This window comes from Pagrus pagrus (genome assembly GCF_965226575.1).
Source record: "Pagrus pagrus genome assembly, chromosome: 22".
Taxonomy (NCBI): domain Eukaryota; kingdom Metazoa; phylum Chordata; class Actinopteri; order Spariformes; family Sparidae; genus Pagrus; species Pagrus pagrus.
The window spans coordinates 9,413,451-9,441,214 of NC_140204.1; the positions used below are offsets into that span (position 1 = coordinate 9,413,451).

The 27,764-nt window shown below is 43.5% G+C and overlaps 1 protein-coding gene across 1 annotated transcript in view; it reads right to left on the reverse strand.

The window, feature by feature from the left end:
- LOC311251736 (ADAMTS-like protein 1) overlaps positions 1-27,764 on the reverse strand; it is a 91,059-nt gene that overhangs the window by 44,799 nt on the left and 18,496 nt on the right. Inside the window, exon 2 of the mRNA XM_084344368.1 lies at positions 12,627-12,743. Coding sequence (XP_084200494.1) covers positions 12,627-12,743 — 117 coding nt within the window. The remainder of the gene's footprint in view (positions 1-12,626; positions 12,744-27,764) is intronic.

The window sequence follows — 27,764 nt, forward strand, 5'->3', positions numbered from 1 at the left end:
GTCTGTGAGCAAGAAAACAACCAGATCTTGTTGCTGACTTTGACCTTTGACCTTTACAGAGAGGTCGGAGGAGAGCAAGAGAGGACAGACCAAAAAGATATTAATTAATAACGTAGCGGAGGCGCAGGGTTACTATAAAAGCCCGAGAGAAAAGAGCACCATTCTCTGAGCTCTGTTCCACGTTGTCTCAAACAAAACCCTCGGACACACATAGGGAGTCGAAAAGGAGGACACACAATGATGAGACTCATCTGGAGTGCCTGGGGTGGTCTCGGCCTTCTCAAGTGTGGCAGAGGTTTACATTAGCCCGTAGCTTCTGGCATCAGACGCAAAATAAGCGGGTGTTAAAATAAATCCTCCCTCCCGCCCGTAGACGGCTCTGACAGACCCGTACATCACACATACTGTTCATACACATTTTCAATCATTAGCAGATCATTTTCTTTGCTGTCGTCATCAGATTCTTGCAAACAGAGATGTGAGGACATACACAAACAAGATCCGAAAAAGTAAAGCAGCCGGTGGGGCCCCCAGTTCGAGCGCTGGTGCCGTTGCCAGACAGGAGCCGCAGGCTGAGCTCATCTAGAAGGGCTTCACTCTGCGCCCTCTAATTGTCGTCTATTGCAGCCCGCCGCCATGCAATTGAGGGCGAAACAGCGCCAGCCCTTAAAACCTCTCCCTCATCCCACCTCCACCTCCCACCCATCACTCCATCATCCATGGCAGCCCAGTGAAAGATGGAGCAGCGGAGAAGCTCCTCTGCTCCACTTCATCCCCTCTATCATTATCCCGGTGAGGTCATTCAGAAAAACTGATTGTGAGAAATGCTGCTCATTTGCTTGTGGTTCAACCTGTAAAACCCAAGGCGCCACAAATCATAACCTAACAGCATGCAGCGCATTCTTAACTTTGAGGAAATAAAACTGCGCTTAATATCACAGGGGTCAGTGGGAATGAGCTGTGAAAGATGTTTCCCCCCCTTTTTTTTTTCAAATTCTGTTCCGATATTTTTCATTTCTAACTGGAGATGAGCTCCGAGGGCTCTCTGTGCAATATTAATGATTTCTTCAGTGATCAGATGATTGATTGCTTTATATTGTTACCACAGATATTCACATTTGGCTCCGCAGCGATGCGAAGATTAATACCATAAATCACAGACAGACTATCTTTGCAGACGCACCGTAGAACAACACAATGCAGACGTTTCATTGAGGGACGATGTAACCCGAATAGTTGTCTTTAGTCAACTAACACCCTGGCTCCCGGCCTGAGGCCTCCAGACAACGTTTTCATCGCGGGACCTTCATCGTGCTCTACGGGCTCATAAATCTGGAAGCTTCGATGCTCCGCTGGGTCACCTTTCATTGTGATTTGGGTCGGGATTCTGAAAGTGATGAGGGAAAAAGAAAGCTTGCACGCATGCTGTGGGAGGATGCGCATCCCCCCCTAAAGCACCAGATGATGCATGATACAGGAGTTATAGATATATTTCTTTATTTTGTATTTTGTTTATCTATTTCTACTTTTGACTTTTAGTTTTAAAGGTCCCATATAGTGCTCATGTTCAGGGTTTTTTTGGGTGTCTACAAAGCCCAAAGTTTACCGGTTCATAAAGTCAGTCAGGGAATGAAAAAATAAAATAAAATAAAATAAAAAAACAGCACACACCAATGCTTAAACCCTGATCCTTTAAAAACGCTTTGGCATCACACATGGGCTTCGACTGCTTTTGCTGCACTTAACATATCGGCTTCTCCGAAGTCAGTGTCCAGTGCATGCATCTGGGAAGCATCATCAGAATTAATACCACGTTGCCGGATGAATAGTAAAAGCCTCCGTGGTTTCATACGCTCATGTTCGAATCAGAAAACAGGCCGTGCTCACAATCAGCCCGGGAGCAATTGTAAACCTCATGCATCAGCACTCAGGGGCAGGACCAATTAAGCCACGACCACATCGGAGTTGATGTACAATAGAGAGGCTAGCATGCATGATCTGTGGAGGACCGCAATGCCATGTCATCGAAATCAAACTGTCTCTTGCCTTTGAGCCAAAAATGTTCATAACGAAGGCATATTGCTGACGAGGAGACACTGAATATCCCTCAAACACATCATATGCATGAGTCATCTGTGCTACCGTGCAGGTCATCATTATACTGTTTGCCCCAAAACTTTCCTTTGGATACTTTGTTTGGCAGAGGTTAATGTGTACTTTGGATTTGTTGCCACATCTTTGGTTTAGCAATCACAAACTCAAGCTAATTAAAGTAAATCATACGTTTTCTAAAATCTTTCAAATATGCCCTCATCTACTCTTTTGGTAAAGCCAACTAATATTTGGCTAACCCACCAGATTCACAAAATAAGAGACGTTTAGTCAAACAGTCATAAGATAAAGAGATAAATGCAACAATTCCTCGACATGAAAACTGCCACACAACATTTCTCCAGATGTCTTCAGTCTTCAGCACTGCTGGTACTAGTTTTTCTTTTACTAAACCCTAAAAATCTAATATTATACATATTACATCCATATGTTGTACATATTACAACAGTACTCAGTTCATTAAGTCATTCTCACGTTACGTTGATCTTTATACATCCTGACGTGTGCCTGAATAACAGCATACGCAACCTTTAGCTGCAGGCAACAGGCTGCACACCTCCAACTTCTCAGTGAGGCAACATCTCCTTTTCCCTCATTAATGTTATCAAGTTCCTTATTATGACTGAGTCTGAATCCAACATATTGCAAAATAGGCGCCATTGCTTCTCGCTTTGAAAACATATCCTCTTCCATCATGTTGTCAGTCAGCTCTCATTGCTCCCGCCAAAGTTAAATGTGACTCCAGATACTTCGACTCTGCTGCTGGCCCCGCTGCTGCACGGAGTACACTCGACAATTTGTAATCGTAGCATCCGTCTTCAGACTATTGATTTTTTAAAAAGCAAAATGACGGTGGGCAAGTAAGGCAATCTTACTAATACTATATTTAAATAATATATTTATAAGGAAAAAACTCTGCGCTCTCCTGTGGTACTTGAATGCTGAAGTGGCTCTCCTATGAGATGACAATACCAGCAGTGCCCCCAAGATAATTTGGTTTGATTTAATGTGCACACTTTGAAATAAAATCATCAGCATGTCATTTGTTCAGTTATGCTGTCAGTCCCTCGAGGGTGAAGTCTGGTTTCAATCTTATTTCCCTTATTATGCTACTGCTGGGAAATCTGCTTCACTCTGCCTGTGACATGTCTTACCATTGTTATGCTGATGATACGCAGCTGTTCTTTGTTTAAACCACAAAAAACCTTAATAATCTTACCACCCTTCATGGCTGTGTAGCCTCTGTTACGGATTTGATGTCTCACGATATCCCCCGTTTCAATCCTGATATAACTGAGGTCCTTGTGATTGGCCTCAATTGTTTAATTAAGGAGTTTAGTCATTATATCGGGGCCCCTCGGCAACAATATCAAGAATTATGTTGACTTTTGACACGGGTCAGGGTTGCTGACCTCATTCAGACCTGCTTCTTGCTTCACGCTAACAAGTGGACTGCTTTTTTTAAACCTGGTGCCTACATTACCCACAATGCAACTTAGGCACTGAGTGACATCACTGGAGGCCATTTATCAGATTACATGCAGCTTCTTCTGGAGCCAAAAAAGGCTTTAGTTACTTTTTTTTGTAACATGTGCAGATGTACTCCACAAGACCTGTAGACACACAATATCTACATCAACAGAGCTCTCCCAACTTTAACTCAGTTTATATAGTTTTAACCAGCTTTAGAGTGCATGTCCACCGTCTTTCTGCCTGTGTGTGTGTGTGTGTGTGTGTACAACCCAAAGAGATGTCTACATTATGCTAATTTGAAGCTCACCACCGTGCTGTATAAAGATTGGCTGTAAGTCTGCCTCCTTGTGTTGCATGCACTGTTCACTCTTCAGCTTGGAACAGTGTCAGGGTCATTATTCAATTTTGTGGTTTGTGAACAGATTACTTTCTCTCCCCGGGCTCCCTTAAAGCGAAAACTATCTGTGTGGGTGTATGCAAGAGGGTGTGATCTTGCATGTGTGTGTGTGCGTGTGTGTGTTTGTGGGCCCACACGTACACGCTCATGGTCTTGATTTTCTCATGTGTGTTTGCTTACAGGAGTTTTGCAGCGATGCAGCAGACGGAGACCACCACGTTGTCACCGTGGAGATCAAAACCATCTTTTAATATGACGAGCAACCAGAGATGTCGAGTTCGGCGCCAGTCCATGAAGGAACACACACACAACTAACACAGTTTTATGAGTTTAAATTCCATTTTTGGAAACAAAGTTTTTGCAGTCATCCCGGGGTGAAGGACACTGTTGTTGATTACAAGGCAGCGAGAGCTTAAAAAAATGCCGCTTGTTCGACAAATGTTGAAAATGCAGACGCTTTTAATGATTCTACTGCTTGACAGTTACGGGTCAGGGTTGGGTTGACACAAAAATATCAATCATGAAGGAGGATGGGACCACAAAAGTTGCGTTTGGTCTGTAACGTGGCAAAAGCAGCTAACCAGGGGTACACCCAGAGTTAACAAAGAAGAGCAGCATGTCCACACATTTGAGACACTGGAAGCAGCAAACGCTTCCCAAACAATAACACTTCACTTCCTAAAATATTTGCTTGTTGACCTGCGCAGCTCTGAAAGAAATACGTGCCATCTTTGGTTTTTCATCTTCATTTCTTTAGATATAACGTACAATTTGACAAGAGTTGTCACACGTCTCTCAAAAAAGAGGTTACCATTTTATATACAGCACAAATGAGGCATTTTTAAACATTCTGGTAGCATTAATGTAGCTAACATTTAAATTACAACCTTCCTTCCAATAAACCTCCCAGCTGTACAGGACAACAGAAAGCCAAGACTAGCTAGAGCAAATCAGGACACAGCTTTCCAGGTGGGAAAACTGTGCGACGTGTTAAATGTTTCATGCCCAACCACTACCACACAGAGCCATTACAGCCCACATTAAAGACAAGGGAATCGTTTTGGGTTGCATCTTGCCCACGGCTTAACCTAAACTCTGCTCCGCACGGGTGGCGGGGATCCTTCAGCAGCAGCTTATTAATGCTGTAACTCTGGATTTGCTTACACTGGATATTGGCTACATGCTGCAGGCTACCTGAGCCAACACCTCATACAGACGCTTACATTGCCACCCTGCAGTTAGTCGGTTTATTTCAAGTCAAGAACGACAGGGGGAAAAACAACTTTTTCTAGAAAATGTGGGACAATATTTCGATCCAGAAGTCAATGTATGGATCAGAAAACGTCAAGAATTCAGATGATGGACGATTCTGTTTGCCTAAGGTGTTGTCAGGAAGTCAGATCAGCTGACAGTCACTGTCTTTGTCTTGCAAAACATCATAGGGTCAGTGCCCTGGAGAAGGCATGATTAACACCTGTTGTCCGGTTGTTACCTGACATATAAGTATATAAGTCAAGACAAAATTTAATTCTGCAGAGAACAGTCTGCTTGGGTGTTCTCTCCATTCTGCATGTATTAAAAAGATCTGATTCATCAGACCGAGTCTGTAAATCTTCAGAGAATTAGCAACTCTCAAACTTCAAGAAGGAGAATTTCCCTTACAAAAAAAAAAAAATCAGTGTTTCAAAGCAACGTCTCTGTTTTCTTTTTATAAACAGCTCCAAAGTCAAAGAGTTTGGGTGGGGAAAAATCCAGAAGACGAACTTGTTAGATTGAGATGTTATTGTTTGGCTGCAACATGTAATTTATTTTATTACCTTCTTATTCAACTAGAATGAAACCACATTCATGGCAAAGGCCTTGAATGATCTTGCCCACGTGCCCAAACGCACACACACACACACACACACAAGCAGGCTTAATGGTAAAAAAATCGCCCCCACTTGGAGGCAATTAGCACATGCGGTGCCAAAACTCAGAGCCAAGACGTCGAAAAATTCCTGGATGAAACTTTTTTGGCATCAACACGTCCCTGTTGTACAAGTGTGTCTCTGTTTGTGCCTGTGCATGCCCGCATACATGCACGCCCGAAAGCGGGGTAGAATACAAACATCTGCAACAGGGGAGTGCGACCTGAAATGTAAACAATTAGAAATCAATCACTCGCCCAGAAAATGTGTGCGTGCCTTCACACGCCGAGGTGGAGCAGATAGGTGAGGAGAGAGGAGTGAGGGGGGGTGGATGGGGGAGGAAAGTGAGGGGGTTTATCCATTAATCAAAGACACAGTATTGGATGCTGTGCATGTGTAAGGCGACATCTGATAGTCGCAGAAATCACACACACATGGATTCCTGCGCTGCACATGCACATGTCAGCATGCAAATACAAACTATGAGATTACATGAGGGTAAGGGAGTGTGTGCGCAATGGTAGCCAGCAACAGACACACTACTGGCTGCATGCACTCGCACACACCCACGTTTGTTATGTGGGTGTTGTGGTGAGGTCTCGTCCCTGGTGGAATAACCTCAGCAGCACAGCTCCAATACCCGCGCTGCACTGGTGTGAGACCACATCAAGCCGAGGGGGGAGATATTCGATGTGGCACTGCGAGGGCCAAGGCTTTACTGAACACATATGTTGATGGAACAAACACGGGGGTGAGAGAAAGATCCCCCGTCCAAAGCCACGTGGCTTTACACCACATTCACCAGCACTCAGCACTTTCTTCAAGAGCGCCTGGAGCGAGCCTCCAAACAGCTCTCGCCTGTGCCAAACGCCGGTCAGACAGCCAAAGCGCACAAGTCAGGAAAGCAAATGTCTCCGAACTCACTGCTCGCCTATTCAGTCCTTTTCTTTTTCTTATTTTGGACATCGTTTCCAGCGCCAAAAAAGTGTTGTCCTGGCCTCTCTCGCAAACTGATCTCAGCAGAGTCAGATAGCTGGTTACACAAGAACAAACACTGGCATTCATGGCTAACTGGCGGCACGAAAACGGCTATTAACTCGCTGTTTTCAATCCAACTACAGCATGAGCAGCTTCACATAGAGGCAGTGTTTCTAACAAACAACCGAGTCAATAGCGTGCAGCACGGACGGATCCAGAGGAGTCTGACTGTGAATAACTATGAGCAAAAACAATGTTTGACACATTGTGATTTTATTAACAGAAGAGTGGGAACTGTATGAAAATACAAACATGACAGCACGCCAGTGACTGCTCCTCTGCTCCATTAATGTCACGTTTCTACTGTTCCTGTGAGTAATGTATATCTATTGATGAAATGTAAGCACTCTATCACTATTTCTACAATGTTTTCACTTTTCAAGACATATTCTGTTTAAATTCTTAGGGAAGTCTTGCATGTTTTCAACCAACAATCTTACATATTGCACCTTTAAAACCCACAAACTTACTGTATGTTGTGCATGTACATCTACGACACCAGCAGAACTGGGACCCACTTCTTAAAACTTTGCTCGGCAGCACTTCTAGTGGCCGAAAGCTCCACAGAGCACCTTTAAGGCTGTAAAGTTTAAATCCACAGGCTAGAAGTAAGCCAATTTCACTGAAGCTTTAACTTAAAGTGGTGTTAACCCCAGGGGGCACAGCACGTATGGAAAAAAAAAACTCGAACCTAAACATCCTCTCTACCTGCCAAAACTAACATGCCCATCCTTTTAATGAAGACAAATGAAGTGTTTAATTGTGCAAGACTGTTGCCCTTTCCACCTGGCGCTGCATGGAAAACACAGCTGCCAAGGCAGCGTGCAGCTGAGCGATGGGCCTCTCGCTCTACAAGCTGCAGCCTCGGCCACTGAGCGCTCCCCCCCTGCTTGTCACCCTGACTGGCCCTTGGCCCCAATCGCCCAACCTCAATTACCCCGAAACCCTGACACCCTGCCAGAAGGTGGAACCGTCTCGGCACTTATTCACCCTGAAGGTTTTTGTGAGGAGAGGAAAAAAAAAAATGCCCGTGACTGTTAGTGCCTGAGGTGCAATTGAGCATGTAAAAACATTAAGGCCCCGAATTGCTTGGCATGTGAGGAAGTGAGAGAGGCAGAGGGCAGAGAGGAAGACACGTCTAACAAAACATCCAACATCCCACGGAAAGATGAGAGGGAGAAAAGGTGTGAAAATACAACAACAGGGCTAAAGGACATAACCGCCATTCCACGAAACATGCGACGACAGGCAGAGTGGAAGTGTCCTCACAGCGGGCCTCTAGTCGTTGCTGCAAAGTGGGGCTCTAATGACTGTCATCACAAAACACTGTTACAACCCATAATATCCTGGCCATTATTGGTGTGGATAACACAACATGAGAGCAACAGCAGCAATCAGTGCTTCCCAACCCTCAGTGTAAGGTGGTTTAGGAGGCAAAGCAACTGCTTATAATGCCTCTGTTTCTACATTAAAGGTGCAATATGTAGGAATTTGCCACCTATCGAATACAAAACAAATAGGGGGAGGTATATCACCAGAGTAACCGCTAACTGTCACATAGCACAGTTAGCTGTGCAGCTAGTAGTCCGGACAGGGAGCTAGAAGCACTGGGGGAGTGCTAGCTGGTTAGCATGCTAACTTCAGTAGATATCTCTGCAACACAGTACATAGAAGTCATGAAGTCAAAACTGTTACTTTTTCACATTTTTATTGACAATCTGTTTAATTTTTTAATGTTTTCAACTAAAATTCTTACATATTGCACCTTTAAAGCTTCACTAATCACATTTTTTCAGTCTTGTTTCATTATTTTTGGTTCACAAAGTCCACTTTCATCAACCTAAAGTGGAGTCCAGCAGGCAGCTCTGACAAATACCCACCAAACTCTACCTGCACCAAACCAACAACCAGGTAAAACTTTCTCTCAAGAGTCCGTCGACACCAAACTAGATCTCAAAGGAGACTGAATATTAAACTTAGATTCATCATGTAACCAGATATAATCACATTTTTAAACAGAGTGTGTGCTTACCTGTTAGCCATTACAGCTCAGTGTATTGCTAATATGTCAGATGTTGTGTGTTCAGCTTGTTCTGCTGCCCCCTAGTTGCCAAAGCTGAAACTAATGCAGCTTTAAACAGAATGTAACATTACAAATCTGCTTTGAATTATTGTGTGTATTTGTCATTACGACAAAAGAGAGAGGAATATATTTTTTCATGTAAAAGACTTTCTAAAAATGCATCGTCTGTAATGACAAATGGTTGTGTTGAAAGCAAAAAAAGCATTCGTGGAATAGCGTAAACGCAGTTGCCGGGGCCAGTGCTGCTAGTGGGAAACTTCACTATCACAAAACACAAGTAGAAACTGAACTGACACACACACACACACACACACACACACACACACACACACTCAACTGGTAAATGAAGGATCACCTTTCAGTAACCCAGTTTAAAGTTGTCTGTTGACAGGATGATCATTTTTGCTGTCTAGACTGCCGCCAGCTGAGGAGGAAACATCATCCTCTTTTCTTTTTTGTCCCAGTGGCTTACTCTCAATTTCACGTTCTGACAATTACTAGAAGTTTACAACACTTGTTCTCTGTTCTCCTTTTATTTCGCTGTTCCCTGTCAGTCACCCTGAGGTTGAGCGGTAGCTGCCACCTGTGCATCGCCTTTAGAAACAGAAACTTCTCAAGAGATTGGATTACAAAAACTTGAAAGTTTCAGTTTTACAGAGATGATCTCTTACAGATGACAATTTAACAAAACTTAGGAAAGGGTTTGTCAAAATTAAAAAAAAACAGCTAGTTAGTTGCTGCTTTCAAAACGTCTGCAGATCATCAAACCATCTTGCTGGGAGAATCCATTCACGGGCAAACAACGAGTGGGCACAGTCGGAGAGAGATTTACGGCCACCTTTTCTGTTTATCTTCACAGTCTTACTCATTCAGTCTCGCTACAGAGAGCGAGAGGGAAAAAAAACTTTCCCAGCAGCCAGCACTTGAGCCATCAGACCCCCCGCGCACTTTGATTCAGGAACTTCTCAACCCAATAAACTTACTTTATATTTGTTTATGAGCGCTGACATTGTTGAAGCTCTACAGTACATGCTTGCCATCACATAATAAATATGGGTTAATTTACGGAGGTATGTCAGGCCTTAGCCGTTTAAGACAGCTCTATTCCATCGAAGTAGCTCCTGCTGGGGCTGCCAGGAAAAACACTTTCTTTCAGGGAGAACAATTCATCTGTGGCCCTCTTGAGGGATAGGGTAAAGGGTGCTGGGGAGGTCAGTCCTATTGCCCACCAACCGACCCTGGCACATACTCATGAAAGTTAAACAAGAGAAAGTGAATACGCTTTGGAGTCTGAGATCTGCCTCCTGGGTCGCTCGCTAATTAAGCTGCGTTTGTCTTGGCTTGGAATCAAGCTTAATATTGAACCAAGATCCAACATAGAACAGCGCTACAGGCGAACGGAGACCGAAATCGACGGAGTGCTGAAAGGAATCACAAGTGTGGCTCCTGGGAGTCTGCAGGCTCCCCATCTGAGGACATGCTAGCATCATATATGTAGCACATGATGCCCTTTCCATTTAAAGAGGTCATGCTGATAACATTTTTATGTGGACAAATCATTTTTGAAATTAATACATCTCCAGAGCTTATAGGAAGAACGGTGCACAATAAAAGTATTTATTTTCCTTATAAACATTATTATGATTGTGAATCAATCATTTTAAAATGTTTGTTGGGTCCAAAATGACTTGTTTTGTTTATGAGTTGGTTCCAGCTTCTAGAAGGCCATTGGTATCATGTCGTTTCCATGTTTCGTCAGCATCAAGAGGCGTGGTAGTTGCCTGATGGCTGATTTCTACAGGATGTGCCCAGCACACAGTATTGCCCTGACGTTAGCTAGCTATCTCATCCAATTCATGGGTGAGATTGTATTGAATGCTGAGCTGAAGACAACAAACAGCATCCTGATGTAGCTGTTCTTATTATACAGGTGCATGAAGACTGAGTGAAGGGCAGTGGACATGGCATCCTCTGTGGATCTGCTGGTTCTGAAAGCGTACTGGTGAGGGTCCAAACACTCTGTAACAGAGATTACTGTTGGCGTACAGAGCTGTTTCACACCTATTTTTAATAAGGAGGTAACGCTTACAGCAGCTTTAATTTACAGTAAACAGGAATGAGGTTGTCGATCACTTCCAGGGCACCTTATTTGCACCTGTGTGTTGACAGAAAACACACTGCAACCAAATCCCTTCTAATGAAACCCATAAAGAGCAACTGAGGCTTGGCTGGCACGAATACAGCGTGTGGGAGTGGAAATATAAATATAGTCTGTGTGATGTTTGGTTTGAAAATCACTCGCTGATGCAAATTCAAAAATTTGCTTGAGGTCAGTGCACCATAAATCACACTGCTGCTTGGTTACATTATGAAATCCAAATGCCGTAAAGATGGCTGTTGCGGTTTCTAACTACAGCACTGTGAGCATGTACCACTGCGTTTACATTCTTGAGTTTTTAAATGGGTTTTCCATTAAGTCAGCCGTTGGGATATTAACGAGCACGTAAAAATCAAAATACTGTCAAATATATATCACTTTAAGATACAGGGTAGGGCAAAGTTAACGTGATTATTACACTTCCTCTGAATGATCTCTGATCCCCTCTTAAAAAGGAAAAATGACCTCTGCCCGCCACTGATCCGTAAGGCTATCCTGCACATGTGAATGTTCAAATAAGCCCTCATGATCCTGCTTTAAAGTGCGATGGCGAGTTCAAGCAGATCATCCGTTTCAAAAGAAATGTCACTGTATTTGATCGGTGTTCAAAGGGTGCAGAGGGCTGCTGAATATTCTATATGCTGAGGGTCAAAGGGTCATTTAATCAAGCGTGGAGGCTTGTGAGAGGTGTGCAGGAAGGATTTTTTTCACGTTTCACCTGATAGAGGAGGTCATTTGTGTGGGGAGGGGCACGTAAGCCAGAAAAAAGCAGAGTGCAGTCGGGTCATTTCTAAATGTCCTCACAGCAAACGGAAGAATCCACCTCAAGATAGCGTTTCTGTTAGTGATGACGCAACACCGCTTTTGATCAGCTTTCCCAGATTCCTCTCAAATTGCACCAGGACCAGTCGCGTCACGCAGGAACGATGAGATGGGCGAGATGGACGTCGATTTCTGCGACAACAGCAGCTCAACCCTCCCTCCCAGCCAATTAGATAAAACATCTGGGTGAGAGATCGGATTAAGAGAACTGCTACGGCCAGGACTCTGTCTCATCGAAGGTGACGACAGATGAGAGTAATGTGATGTGAAAAAAGAAAAAAAAAAGCCACCCCACCCTCGAACACATGTGCGAACGAGCGTTAGGTGTGTGTGTTTGCGAGGCGCTGCCCTGTTTCACATCAAGCGAGGTCAGCCCGCCCTCCACTCCTAGTGTCCCACGATCATCACTCATGTGTTCATTACTCAGGTGCAACATGGCGGATTTTTTCACTCCTCTAGTGCGGCGTGTTAGATCAACGCACCGCAGCAGATTCATTGGCTGATTTTGTTTCATCTGACATTTCAATTTATTTCTTATCTCAGCTGTAAAGAAGAAAAAGTGGGGGGGTCGGTTTGAAGGTCATGTTTAAAATTAAAACCAATGAGTGCAGTGTTTTCTGATCAGGCACTCACAGGGTCTTCTGGTTTCTGGATGACATCATGGAGAGGCTCCTCTGGAAGGTGGTCCCGTCGAATCAGAGTGAATTCCCTGATGAACACGGCGTCGCCATCGTTTGCCCATACAGCCACCTGAAAAACAAAAGATCCTATCAGAGGTGTCCTGCAGGTCAATGAGGGAAGATCAGAGGAGGCTATATTCATGTTTCCATCAAACTGAGAGGCAAATCTGAAGTGAACTTTTGAAATGTTTTCACCAGAAGTTGACAGTACATGTCAGTTGTCATGTCAGTTAAATATTTGCTCTGTTAACTTATTCGGAAAAAGGTTTTTCCATCTCCAAATCTAAAAGTGTATCTGGGAATTCAAATGCAGGAAGGAACCAAAGGAACCAGATACACTTTACTCGAGCCAACTGATGCAACACGCTCTTTGTTAATCATACCGTAGTGTTTCCAACAAACCATGAGTATTACACCACTATACTCTGGAGCAATGGTGATGGTGGGAAATGTAGGTAAATTGTAGTCAGACTTTCTGTTTGCAAACCCTTTCCAAAACATTGCGTGTTTTTTTTTCGTTCGGTTTGCTTTCAACCTCATCCCTCATGAGCAGGGGAATCTCCAGAGGAATGCACAGCAGAAGAGATCTGATATCAGAGCAGCAGCAACCCACCGCTTCGGGGAGGCAGACGGGGGGCGAGGGGGCATCTTGGATAGGGCCCATTAGCAGCACAGCAGGGCCCGCATTCTCAAGGATGCACAAATTCACAGCGCAGGGGCCCTCAGCTGCTCTCCGTAGGTCATAAACACCCTGTAATGACCCGGGTCAACTGCCTGCCTCCCAGGCCTGTGCCAAAACAGAGTGAAGCAGAGCAGGGGATGTGGGTTAGGGGTACTTGAGGTTCTTCGCGTTGTAGGGGGGGGGGGGGATGCTAAGTGCTGCTAAGCAACCTCAGCAACAACAGAAGTCCCTGCAGTGAGATGTGGGCAAAAGCCTCAAGATCGTAATGTACATGCACATTTTTGTTGGGTAAGGATCTGCACATTCGGTTCATCTTTTCAAAGATGAATAAAAGATCAAATTTAAGTTTGCAAATTAGTCAATTATGTCTGTAAAATCACAAATTAGATGAATGGAGGGGAAACTCTTCTTATACCTGTGAGTACTCGAGTTAAAGTCTTAATGCATCTGATATGAAATGTACTTCTGATATGAAATGTACTTAAGTATCTAAAGTACAAGTAAAAGTAAAGTAAACATATATTTAAATGTATGTTTAAACTGAATACGTTGTTTGCCACCATATGTAGTGGAGTGGAAGTATAAAGTAATAGAAGTACTGCAAGTACCTAAAGGAGAACTCATATAAACTACCTGAGTAGATGTACTTAGTTACATTCCATCTCCGTAAAATACATTGTTGGTAATTCAACACAACACGTGGTCGTGCGATCGACTCAACAGCGTAAAGTCCTCTAAACTATATACCACAGAGACTTGATGCGTTTAACATGGGAACCCACAGAACTGATATGAAAAACCTTTATCAAAACACAGCGGACGACTGGAAGCCTGAATGCAACATGAGATCTCGGCTTACATGACCGACGTTGCGCTCAAGCGTGTCCTCTCTGCTGGTGATGCTGGAAATTAAAATGTTGCAACAACTACGAGCCAGGGTAAAGCAAACATAAGTCGAGGATATGAATATTGAGAGAAGCTTTGCTGTGTGTCAGCTAAGATGTACTGAAAACCACTTAAGTGACCAGATGTCCTTGCTCAAGGCTAAATGGAGGCTCGGCTGAGATGAACGTACCGATTGTGTCTCTCTCAAGAGATTTCTTTCCCCCGTCGGCAGAAATTGTTTTCTCACACACTTTTAATGTCTTAACACTGGACAAATCTGACAACCATTTCCTTGTCATTTTGAAGTTTGCATCCATCTTCCTTAGAAGACGTGCGATACGCTGCAGCTAGACTAAGCCACAGGCTAATGGTGCATGACAGCTAAACTCTCCCTCGCTGGAGTCTTAAAAAGGGGGATCTTTCAAACTCGTTTCCCTAAGCAAACAAGCTGGCCGTCCAGTGCCAATGTCAAGCATCCTGCACACCCCCGCCGGACTAAACCATTAGGATCTGGCACAGGACTGAATATTTCCGAAGAAGGTCCAAGTCCTGGGGTATGCTGTCATGTAGAAAGGGGGGTGATGTTATTGACAACACCCCTTATGTGCAGACCCAATGAAATACATTCATGTGCACTCCATGTTGATGGAAAATACAAGGGTCAGTGTGGGTCATGCTCCTACACGTTCACAAGTCGAGCCAGGCAGAGCGGCCACAGAGGGGATGTCAACTCTTATGGCGTATTTCCACCAGTGCTTTTGGCCGCGCCGAATCAAACCGAGCCGCGCCGATTTGCTTTTCCATCACCAGTTTTACTGCTCCCAGTAGACCCGAGCCACGCCCCCAATGGACCTGCTCGGGAGGAGGGGTTAAGCTGCCCCCGCCCTGCCTCCAAGCGGGCTGCGGTGACGCCTCACAACTGCGACAAAGTTAGCAACTAGCTTCATAACACAGCGGAGCATTAACTATAGCTCAAACAGTAAAATAGTTCATATTGGACTCTCACATGGTTGCTAGAAACAACTGAATGCTAATGTTGCTAGTTTACATGTCTGCTTGCTGTGGGAATAGCAAACTGTTAGCAGCAACAACTTTGTGCCAAAGTTGACCAAAAATATATATGTATATAATTAAATGCACACCCTAGTTGCCAGGAGCAGATATCGTAGGAAAAACAAATAAAATACTTTCCAATAAAGACTAAGCTGCATGATTAATAATTTTTAAGGAGACACGGTTGTTATTTGAACTCTGAGCCCACTTTTACGCCCCTCCATCGAGTCTCTTTGCTCAATGGGATCTAATGAGTGTGTTAGATTCCATGTAAGCATGCACTAACTCAGGCAATGTTTGAGTTTATTTGAAATGAACATGACAGAGGTTAAGAAAACACACACTTCTGGTTCGCAGGGCCGCCTGTGATTGAAAGAACTGCACCGGGACATCCCGATCTCCAGAACTACACATGTGAGGCCCAGATCCGACGTGTGTGAGTGTGTGTGTGTGCGTCAATGTGACAAAGGGCAAGGGTGAAAGTAAAACAGGGAACTCGACCGGTGATTCATTAACCTCCGAGGCGAGTTCGATTTCAAAGAGCACGTCTCGGCCAGGGAAGGGGAGAGGAAGTGAACTCGGGGGCAAGTCGGGTCTTCAAAAGCACATAATCAACAGTAATAACACCAACCTGATATTATAATTGAGCTTTCCTATAACGTGGTGCCAGCTTCCACTGTTTGGGTGGAAACTGTGAAAAGCGAGTGACTTTTGCCGTGCTGCACTAGGCCAAAACCTAGACTTGTGTTTCACGCACCGCTGCCTTTGATTAATAAGAATCCGTCCAATGTTTAGATAAGGACACCCCTTTTTCAAGACTGGCTCCTGTCTGAATGAAACCTAAGAGGGAAAGATATTTTTGCTAATCCACTTTCAAGGGGATTTATGTGAGCTTTCACTTAACACATTTTGGAGGAGGAAACGTTGCGGCCGCCTTTTCCTCTCCTTCTCCGCTCATCTTTCATAAACTCGGAAAAAAGGGTGCCCCTTTTCACATCCGAGGGCCTTTCAACGTATCTGTCCCTGCCGGCCCCCACACATCGATCTGATCTGAAGGTATACGATGCAGTCAGTTTAACGTTCGCTCGTGACAGGCCGAGCCGACTGCAACGCCGTGATTTTGGGACCGATAAAGGCAGAGTCATGGAGGTCATGACAGAGTCTTGGCGCGCCGCACGCAACGAGACACCCGTCGGTATAAAAGAGGAAGAAAACACTGATGGTTACAATTTTCACTTCAGGCGTTCACACGGGATACCTGCGATGCAACAGCTCATGACTAACTTCTCTGGGAAACTCAAGCACGACTGAAGCACCACTTTCATCACATTCTCTGATTCCTGATGGATTGTTTAGTTATCTTAATGTTCTTCCTCAGACTGCCTTTGAAGATTTCTCCTCAACTTCTCTGCCAGAGTTCTCTCAAAATTGATTTACATGTACTGATATCCGTCTCCCAGGTGCGGTGCGTCCTGACTGGCAAAGAGCTCGACTCGTCTCCGTTCGCCGCCCTCTTCAACTCCCAACGCTTCTCATCTCATCTTCAACGGCACAAGGAATGAAGCCTCAGGGGGGGGGTTAGGGTTGGAAGAATCTACCTTTGATATATGAAAGATTTTCCTGGCGCTGTCATCACTTCCCTTTGCGTTCACGCTCTGTTACTCCCGTGGTTTAATGTCTCATAACGATGCGTGGTACCTTCCTAATGATGCATGAGCGCTTCTTTGACACGGCCTTTAAAAGTCCTCGAGAAAGATCACGTTACTTGTTTAATTTGATGTATTTTCTGTTGAAACAGGATACTGCCGCAGAACAAAATACAGATACAGGTCGGTTAAAAGGGTAAAGTGAATGGAAGACGAGGCGGGTTAGATTGATTGAGGAGGGAAGTCTTGTCAAAAGTCTGTCCAATGCTCAAATTAACAGGTAACCTTTGCCACATTTTGCTCCGAACAACAAATACGACTAACCCCTCGTTTCTACACAGGTTTTTTTTTGTGTGTTGGGAATTACAGACAAAAACCCTGGAGAAAGAAGATCATTTTTTTTAGTTTTCATATGCGCATGTTGCATTTTTATTACTAAAACAGAACCATTGTTTTTTTTTATTTCTAAGAACAGCTGGAGGGGACCAAAACAGAGCTAAAATAAGAGCTAAAATAAGAGTAAATATTGAGCTTATGTTCGTCAGGTGTCCAGAAACACAACTTCAAATTTTTGCTAATGTCGCTCAGTCTGCTGGATGTGTTAAACAGGCAACTGCTCACTAAAACATTATAATAACATGTTTATACGGTGATAATAAGCCAATGCTGGGTTTACAGCTTGTTGTGCTGTTAAAATCAAACAGTAATAATAACAATCCAATGCAGGTATATATCTGAATGTTAACGATAACATTAGAAACAGCGCTTTATAGCCTCATTTCAACATGTGCGCACCAGTGAGGCCAAGAACTCAAAGTGGGGAGATCGGCCTCTCTGTCAGTCCAATGCATTTATTATGCAAGTTGTATTTATGTAAATATTGTGAAGTCTGGTGCTTCAAACTGCAGCACGTCTGCAAACTTTAGCTGCTCACTCTGACTCTGTTTCCTGCAGAGGCTACACTCATAAAGCTAGAAGTGCTTTTATGAATTTCTTATGCTTTAACTTTCATGACGACAATATGATTGCACAATAATAGACTTAAGTGTTTGGTGCGTCATCACACCCAAATACGGTTATGGCTGACACAAGAAGCAGAGCATACAGACGTCGGAAAGATGATGTGATAAAGAGCAGTTCTATTGGGTGCTGGCTCTCGCACATGCCTTATAAACTTGAGACGGAGAGGATAAGAGCGCTGATAGCCTCAATAAACCCAAGACTTTGGCCACGGAGTACTTAGCTCGCACCAACACAGTTTCTTCACTGCACTCCAGACACTGCATGACAGGCTGTGCGGCAAGAGCACATTCAGTTGTGAGGGGTTTACTTCTGTTTGTTAAAAGTCATGGCAGTGGAATCGACCATTTCACCTGAACGCTGCAGCCTCCCGTCTGTCCAGCATCGGCACAGACATGGTGAAGAAGGCCAAAGATATCGAAGTGTGAGGAAGAGGAGCTCCAAAGACTGGTACCCTCCGGAGATGGCCTTTGTGAGGAGCAGGCTGTTCTTGACACCTGCCACGAGAGAGGAGGCTACTTGGGGCACTTGGAGAACATATGTGTCTTCAAGTTAGCAAATGAGAAGGAAGGGGTAAGAGCTGCAATTTGTTTATTCTTGTTTTTTATTCTTCTAACAAAAAAAAAGCTCCACAATTGAGATCATTTTTGGTATCCTATTAAGTAACATGTGTAACATAAAGTTTGTTTCCATGAAATAGTTACGTTTTCTCTGTTTTAGTTGTTTTGGTCATCATCTGACGGGAAGCTGTCAGCAAGACATCAGCACTTCCCAGACTCGGCTGTTACCGTCTGTCATTGATGCTGCCAATGTGACTGTTGGTCATTCGACATCAGCGACAATGCAAATGTGAAATATAAAGCCATACATTTACAACATGATGTGGACTATTTAAAGGCTCTGTAAATATGTATGATACTTTTTTCTACTCCATATTTATTAAAAAATACTTTACACATGACGTAAGGTGATGGTGTGATTTTTAATGTAATCTTTCATTCATGTGTGATGATAACGGCATGAAAAGCAGGACCTAACGCAGATTATTTATTTTTTATTATAGATATAATTTGACATTTTGGAAAATATGCTCATTCAATGTCTTGCAGAGAATTACATATGAGGATGGATACCGCTCTCATGTCTGTGTAGTGCAGGTACTTCTGTATCGTTTGTCAGAGGGGAACAGACCAAAATCGACCATTTGTGTTTTTTTCAACTTCTTATGCTAAGCTAACTATCTCCTAGCTTGCACACCCATGAGAGTGATAGCTTAAAGTAACATAAACACTGGAAACGAAGGGGAAACAGCTAGCTTGTCTCTTTCAGGGTCAAAAATACATCTACCAAAACTAACATGTTGTATGTTTGTTTAACCTGTACACAAACACTATTAGAAACATACAAACATATTTAGGCAAATATCATATTATTACATATTTAATTATATAAATGTAATAATGGCTATGGCTCTGTAGTCTGGTGGTAGCCTATGGCAGCAGGTACTTCTGTATCTCTTGCCAGACGGCAGCAGGGTAACTATTTTTAGTTTTCAACTCTTAAGCTAAGCTAACCTCCTCCTAGCTTGCACACCCATGAGAATGACAGGCTATTTAACCCTTGACAAGAAAGTGAATAAGTGTAGTTCCATTTTATATTCCAGATTTAATTGATCAGCACAGATTTATGTATTATATTTGTGTACAGTTACAGAAACAGGTATAAGCGAGTGTCTTTCGGGGTTGAATCCACTAACTGCGTCTCGTGGTTTTTCTGTATAAAGCATTAGATTAACTAAATCCAAAGAGGTCATCATCGATCATTTAATACCACAGTTGTCACCGGCTATTTTTCTTCGACTATATGCTGCCGTTTTGTGAGAATCCCTGTTCTGACCGCAGAATATCAGCCTGCAACACAAACAGAGACCAAATACTGTAATGCTCACACCGGCTGTGCCCTTACAATAAATCACGATTCTTTACTCCGGAGCTGACCACAAGCTGACTGCAACTTGAGCGCTTGACCGGTCCAAGCGTGCAACATTAGCTAGTAGCATATTTCCTGCTAAGCAGACAGGTTAGTCCACCTGCCGACCACGTGTGAGCTCATTGTGGAGTTTCTGCTTTAGTGGTGAGCTAATTATGCAGTGGGACACCTCAATGCAGACTTCTCCTGACTTACAATATAAACAGATGGCGCTATGAAAAACCAGTGCTGAAGCGTTTTGTATCCAGTTAGCCAGCAGGAAGACATCTCAATGCAAAAATAGCTTCACCGCTAACATTAATCTCTGCACCAGACATGGTGCGGTTTGCCCGCTCAGGTAACGACTGCTATTATATTTAATGTAGAGGTTTTTAATGAGCGCCTCAAAAGAGTCCTGACAGCTCAGAGAGCAGCATGAAAGGCTGTGACAACGCCAGTACCAGAGCACACTGCGAGACCGCAAAATCAAAACTGTTTTTTCTTCATATAATACCGTAAACCACAGCCACTGTGCTGATGATTCTGCACGGCTCTCCCTCTGCAGGATCACTGAAATGCTTGATTGGAAAGTGAATGGGATCATTTTGTACCACAGTGAAGGTGTGATTCGATACAGAAAACACAAAAGACCCTGTTTGGCTCCTTTTGGTCTTGTAAATTAAAACAGACAAGCAAAGCAGCTGTGCAGAAAATGTAATTCTGATTTATTGGTTGCAGGCCTCCTGGATGGCAGCGTGTTTTCCTTTCATAATGAACCCAATCTAACTTTTGTTGAAAATGTTTTTATTTTTACATGTGTGGCATATTGTTTATAGACTAGTTTTTTAAGCTTTTAACAAAGTTTGACAAAGTGTTGATGATGCAGGGCGCGTTGCAAGGGTCCACCATAACATTTCTAAGGATCATTATCAGTGTTGGCTTAGTAAAAGGCTCTTCAAGACGCGCGAGTCATGCCTCAGACGTAAGCGAGGATGCCTGAGTGACGTATGCTGTAAAAGGTCTCACACACCACGCATTATTGTGACTGGACTTCAGCCCGCATGCTTTAACTGTTTATGATTTCCTCTCTTATCTTGATTGGATTTTCCAATCGTCTGGTCACCTGAGACATGACTCACAATGAACGCTAATGTTGCTTCCTGTCTGCTAGGTGCATAAAAGCTTGGCAACTGCTGGCTTACACTTCAGCAGTATCAACATCATCAGGCAATAATGTATCAAATGTATTTGTGATGATCAGCTTTTTGTAGTCCTGCGCAAGTGGACAAAAAAGACTAATTAATGCAGCTTTAAAAGTCATATATGCAAGAATTTTAGTTTAAAACATTCAAAAAGTAATCTGAGTGACGCTATGTTAAGTTAGCATGCTAACCAGCTAGCCCTGGCCTGTCCTTTCCTGTAATACCGCTCCGAGCTCCAAGTCCAGACCACAAGCTGCCAGGCTAACTGAGCTAACAGTGGCTACAGTTAGCAGTTAGTGGTTACTCAAGTGATATGCTGCCCCCTATTTTTTGGATTATGAATTCGAGAGGTGCACCTCCTGACTCCTGAACTCTGGACTGATAAAATAACTACTGGGTGTGTTTCTTGTTAAAACAAGGTAAAACCAGGTCGTCTGAATGATACAGCAAAGCACAATAAGAAGAGACATAGAAGGGACCGACACCACTGACCCACATGGGTCCCCCCACAGATGCTAGAGAGGGCCGACCAGATCCGGACACATCGCATGTCATTTCCTGACACAATGCCACTTCTCCCTGCAACAAGTTTCTGTTTTGTCAACGCGGGACTGAATGTTGAACTAAAAGCTCATCAGTGAAGCGCTCTGGCTGAGGAGACACATTGCTTCTAAGTAGGAGGCCAGAAAACATTTTTAAAGTCAGCAGTGAGGATGGAGAACATGCAGTAGTTCATTGTGATTATATAAAAGAACTGAAAGGCACTGATGGATTTTGGTCCTGAATCATCAAATTCTTTTATTATTCCCCTGTGGTCCGGCATCATCGGGCCAAGCTCTCTCTCGTCCAATGAGCGCAAGAAAAAGAAGCAGCTTAGAGACCTCAGCCGGAGTCAGCACTGACATAACTCTGCTTTTAGACATCCACCCAGTTTTCATCTTCCATCACACCCACTTAAAGGCAAAAAAAAAAGCCACTTGTGTCTCTGACTACTGCCTCTGCTCAAGATGGATGGCCTTGGCCCTTTGTTACAGCTGAATCCAGCATGTAACGCAGCCAGGACGGTTATGTAAGAGTGTGAAACTCAAGCGAGTGAGGGTGGACAATCATGACCAGATCATGTTTTCACAGGATGAGACGGAGCGAGTTTCCCGAAATCATCCGTCTTCTCCTCCTCTGTCTCACTGACCTTATGGGCTGCGAAAGCAGATTGACCAAATTCATCATTTAGTTTCCCACCAAGAGGAGCTCACAAATGTTATCCATTACAACGAGGGGGCAGAGAAAAGTGGTCTCATGACACCATTTTGGCTGGTGCTCGGGTTTTAGAGATGAAGAGAAGCACAGCAACCTTATCTGTGGAAATTAAGAGCAAAATAAATCCATCAAGAGCATATTAAATGCATTTACTCTGCACGGGGCCAGCTCTCTTATAAAAATCACACACAGATTTAATATAGCATCTGTCATGATCAATGCAATACATACAAAGAGTTTTGAGTCTCATCCATGTATTCAGGGAAAGCCTTGTCAGTCAAGTTATTGAGCACATGAAATATAACTGAGGAGAGTTAAATATTTCAGTAACGCATGCTGCAGGGACGCAGCACTGTCACAGCCTGAAATATCTCAACAACAATCACATGGATTCCCCTGGAATTTATGTAAAAACCAAAAAAAAGTCCCCAAAGGATGAATCCAAATGATTTGGTAATACCGTCACTTTTCATCAAGGGCCACTAGCAAGTCAAAACTTGTCTCTTCTCCAATGAAATATCTCGACATCAACTTCAATCGAACTCCGATGAAATTCTGCACAGATGTTCATGTTTCAGTGATGATGTATCCTGATGTTTCCCCTGACTTTGCCCCTCGTGCCACCATGAGGTTCACATTTGGGGTTTAGAGTGAATTATCTCAACAACTACTGGAATTAAATTTGGCGCAACCATTCACGCCCCCCTTCGAATGACCTGACCGGGGATGAGAAGACACTGTTGTGTCTTCACACTGATAAGGTTAGCTCATTTATGGCCATATCTTACAATTGCCCCTTTAAAGAAGCTTGATTATCTATGCGTATTAAAAACTACTGTGTAATCGGTGTAAATAAGTGTAGAACCAGTGTGAGATATCTCCATTCAATCCAATATCCGGCACACACACACACTGTAACTAACTCTGATAGCATCGCTGAGAACCGTCCCTGCTGCATAGTGAGAGTGAACGCTGCATACTATCACATTAACACAACGCTGGCAGCAGGCCAACCATCAGACATGGACAGAGCGGAGTCCGCAGCAGCTGTGTGACAGCTCTCCCTCACAGCTTTTCATTAGTCTGATCGATTGATTGGCCCATCTGCGGCCTCTCTCCGGCGGCGTTAAGCAGCCGTGACCGTCCGACTTCTATCAGCAATTAAGCCGTGTGTGACGGCGAGTGTGTGAACACAAGGCCGCCCGCCCCGACGAAAGCAGCTACAAAGATGGATGGTGTCATGGTGTGTTCAAGAGAGCCATAACTAAGACGTGGATTTCAATTCAGAGTTTCAGTCATAACACACACACAGACAAATACAAACATCTGTCCTCCTTCATCATATCAATTCGCAGAGGGATTAAAACTGACAGCTGGGTGGCACAATTACAACACAATGTTCCACACGTAGCGGGCCAACGGGTTCACAGCTCAGTCCATGTGGGCTGCTGCACGGCTGATTCAAAACACCAGGGTAATTTCACACATAAAGGTGACTGTCACTGGATGATGGATGAGAAAAGTTTATGTGGGGTTTTGTAGTGGCGCCACTGAACTTCTCTTTTAAACTTTCCATTCAGGTGTTTCATTCATTCATTACAAAGATGACGTTAAATATTTGTTAAACTCTTTGTCTTGAGATCAAACACCAGTTTTGAACTGGCACAATCTTTTCTTCTGCAGTCCTGTCATAGTTTAATAAGATATTAAATTAAGCTCCAGTTAAATAGGATCAGAATCATTTCTGTGCACCAAACTGCACTTTTTAGGAATAAACATCTCAACCAGAAAGAGTAGGAGTTAAAGTTGGAGATCAAGCTGAAGTTCATACTGACCTGGGAGCATTTTAATCTACCAGGCTTCAGAAATAAACACAAATGTTATCTAAAATGAAAACAAGGTTCAGTTTGGCCTGCCAGATGTTTCGAGTGAAAAAAAGGATCCATATTTATTGATTATTTTTTCATAATCAAGTAACTCAATTAAGGTAACTTTGGATCCTAGTACCATTTTGCACCTTAATTATACAAAAGGTATTTGTATGGAAGCCCACTTCTGCCAGTTTAAGATAATAAAAAAGATGAAAACTAAACTTGATGAAAAAAAATATTCCTTTAATGCAAAATATTCCAATCAAAAGTCATAACTATAGGATAAAAAGTCAATTATTAGATAAAAAGCCAAAACTGAGATACAAGTAATATGTATAAGTCATAATTATGAGATAATAAAAAGTTAAAAATGAGATAGAAGTCATAATTATTACCAAGAGAACTCTTTTTTTCATTAAAGCCAAGTTTTCATTCAATTTCTTGTTTTTAACTGGTTGAAATGGTCCGCCATATGTTTGCTTTTGGCCCGTGGCCCACCATTAAGTTTCAGTTTCGGCCCTCCAGAGGAAAAAGTTGAGTCACCGCTGGACTAAAATATTGAAAAACATACAATAAAAGACATTCAGCAATTTGGATTTCACTGCCAATATGTCAGGAAAATGTGTCTGTTCAATATTTCGTCTGAATGTTTACCTGTGGTGCAGCACATTCTGGATTTCGGTGAGTCTGGCTGTTTTTGGTTGTTTTATGGGAGCCAAAAATCAAGAAGCACTCTCCGCTCTGGTCATTTCTCTAATTTTATCCATTTATTCAATATAACATCCCGCTGAAAGCCCTGCAGAATTGACAGTGGCAGTCTTTCAAACATGGATCCCTCCATGAAAAGCATGCAAAGCCGACCATGCCAGACCTCCCAGAAGACCAATCCAGTAATCGATGTTTTTTTTGAAATAGACAAAGAACAAGACTGGGAAGCTGTTGGCCTAAATCATGACCACACATCAGTGAGGGCCAAACAGACTCAACATCGGTGGTGTTCAGCAAGGTACTGCACAGAACTCCCTGAGTTGAGATCGAGAGAGGACCCCGTTCTCATACCACAGCGAAGGCCAACAGATTTGTTTCGCTGAGTTTCCTAAATTGTTTTCGCGGACATCAACATGCGCCACGAAAGCCCTGGTCCTCTCCAGAGCGTCGTCTGCGGTTATCGCCGAATCGCTGTTGCATTCCTGCTCCCAAATTAAGCCCCTAATTTGCGGAGTTGCCTGACCATCGAACAATCTTAATTTCCATATTCTGAGGCATTCTCGAGTCCTGATCTCATCGGGCTGGCAGCGAGGCAAATAATGAAACGCTGCCCTGCCTGTAGCGTGGCATCTATAACTACCCGGCCCTCCGCTCCATGATCCGCACTCCATTCTTCAATTGTTTTTGCTCTACTAGAAGCCAGCTGCACACTGGGCACAAAGTGGAAAGAATCTTGGATGTTGACCAGTAAGTTTTCCGCCTGTTACTTCGACCTAAACTTACATTCATTTGCTTTTCTCTTTACAGCGTGTGCATGATTGCGGCTACATCCTTCAGCAGTCAGGAGCAGTAGACGTGTGTACTCCTTAACTGATTCAAATGAACGTTGCCGATGTGGCTCTAAAGCATGTTTATAAATTATACAGTGCCAATCAGAATTATGGTCTGGAGGGATCGTCTGTGAGAATTTGTTTGGTGATCGAGTTTTTAAAAGCCGACATCCTCTGCAGTCTGAGAACGATACAAGCACACTACATTTAGGATGGCAAACCTATAATTAAGTTGATTATATTAAGTGTTGGCTTCTCTCATTTTAGCTATGTCATACCCACTTATGGTTTCATATACGTACATCTATCCAATGAGGACATGTTTTTTTCTTAACTTACAGTACAAGAGCTTCTCCTGTTTATTTTGTAGATATATCCTCTTATGCCTTGTTGTCCTTTCCATTCCCAGTTTTCTGTTTCCCTCCTGTGTTCCTGTGCTCCTCCCCAGTCTCATTGTTCCCCTACACCTGTCTCACATCAGCCTTGTTATCACTGCCCTGTCACCTGCTCCTCACCCCCTCGTTAGTTTAGTTTGTATTTAAGGCTGTGTGGGTCCCTCACTCTTTGTTGGTTCATCTCTTCAACATCCTTTCATCACGTATTGTAGTCCTCCGACTCCCAGAAAACTCTCAATTAAAACACTCCTGCACCCGGCTAAACGGTACTGGCATCGCCATGTTTATTATTAAGCTCGCCAACCTAGCAACAGCAGGTAACTTAGGATCGGTCAGTTGTTGACTGAGGGATTAACTCTGGACAGAGTGACAGGGACAGTGAGTTTTATGCATCTGAACCCAGGTGAAAAGACACACCTGAATGCATAATACATAATCCTATTCACAGCTTTTGACAGAGGCCTGTGTGCATCTGAGAACAGGACTTCATCCACTCTCCTCGTCCTTTGCTTTGACTAAAAAGATCACATTGTGACAAATTCTGAATGAAATTTCTTACCAATTCCAGCCAGTTTTAGTTTGTCTTTGACGTACCTATGTTGACAACTCTTGCATTGTATTACAAGAGCAATTTTCAAATCAATTTGTAATGGATTGTTAGATGCCCATCACTAACGTCAGTTATCTGTATTTAGACAGAAGTTATCTGTATTTAGAGAGGAATTTAGGGCATGTGCACTCAGATTGTCCTCCAGTACCAGAACAAATGCTGACAATAACATGATTCACTTTTAAAAGGGCGCAAGTATCTGTCTGGCAGGCGCTCCCAGACATCCCCACTTGACTTGACATTCTCCTGCAGCCAAACGAACCACAACATCCTCGTCGCTCTGACAGACGAGCTGGGGAAACCCAGTGATTTGTCTAGGGTCCTCTAAATATGACAATCACTCTTGGGAACCATATCTGAGACGCACAAAAGATCAGACGCAACACTGTATTCCCAACCGGTCTGCGATGACACAGTCAACATAATGTGACAGCTTAATGCCGTCCGTCCATTGTCTTGTCAATATGCAGAGATTCCAGAGGGTGCAATTATCCCAAAAGACTGACAGAAAACAACCCTGAAAGATGCTCTCAGCGAAGGTCGATCCAAATCAAGAATACCTTAATAATGTAAGACTAAAAAAATGCATTTCAAGCAGAAAACAAATGTCTTGAGCCTCAGTAGTTGACGCCAAAACTGGAGGACGACTGCCAAGACCTGCGACAACGATAGCACGTCAAGAAAAATAAGACAAACATCCCTGTCGTGCTTGTGTAATTGCCGGCGAGAGGGAACAGTTTGATGAATGACGTCCCTGACATCTGGGATGCAGCCAAAGTGGCGTTTGAAGGGTTGAAGGGGGAGAGGAGGGAGTGCAGGGTGGGTGAGCTGGTGAGGGGGTGAGTTGGCACATTTCGTCCTCCACATTCCCTTTGTATTAAAGAGACAGATCGGAGGCGCCATTTGAACTCTTAAACACGCCATGGGAGATTTATCTGACACCATGTGTGAGTCCACTACAGGG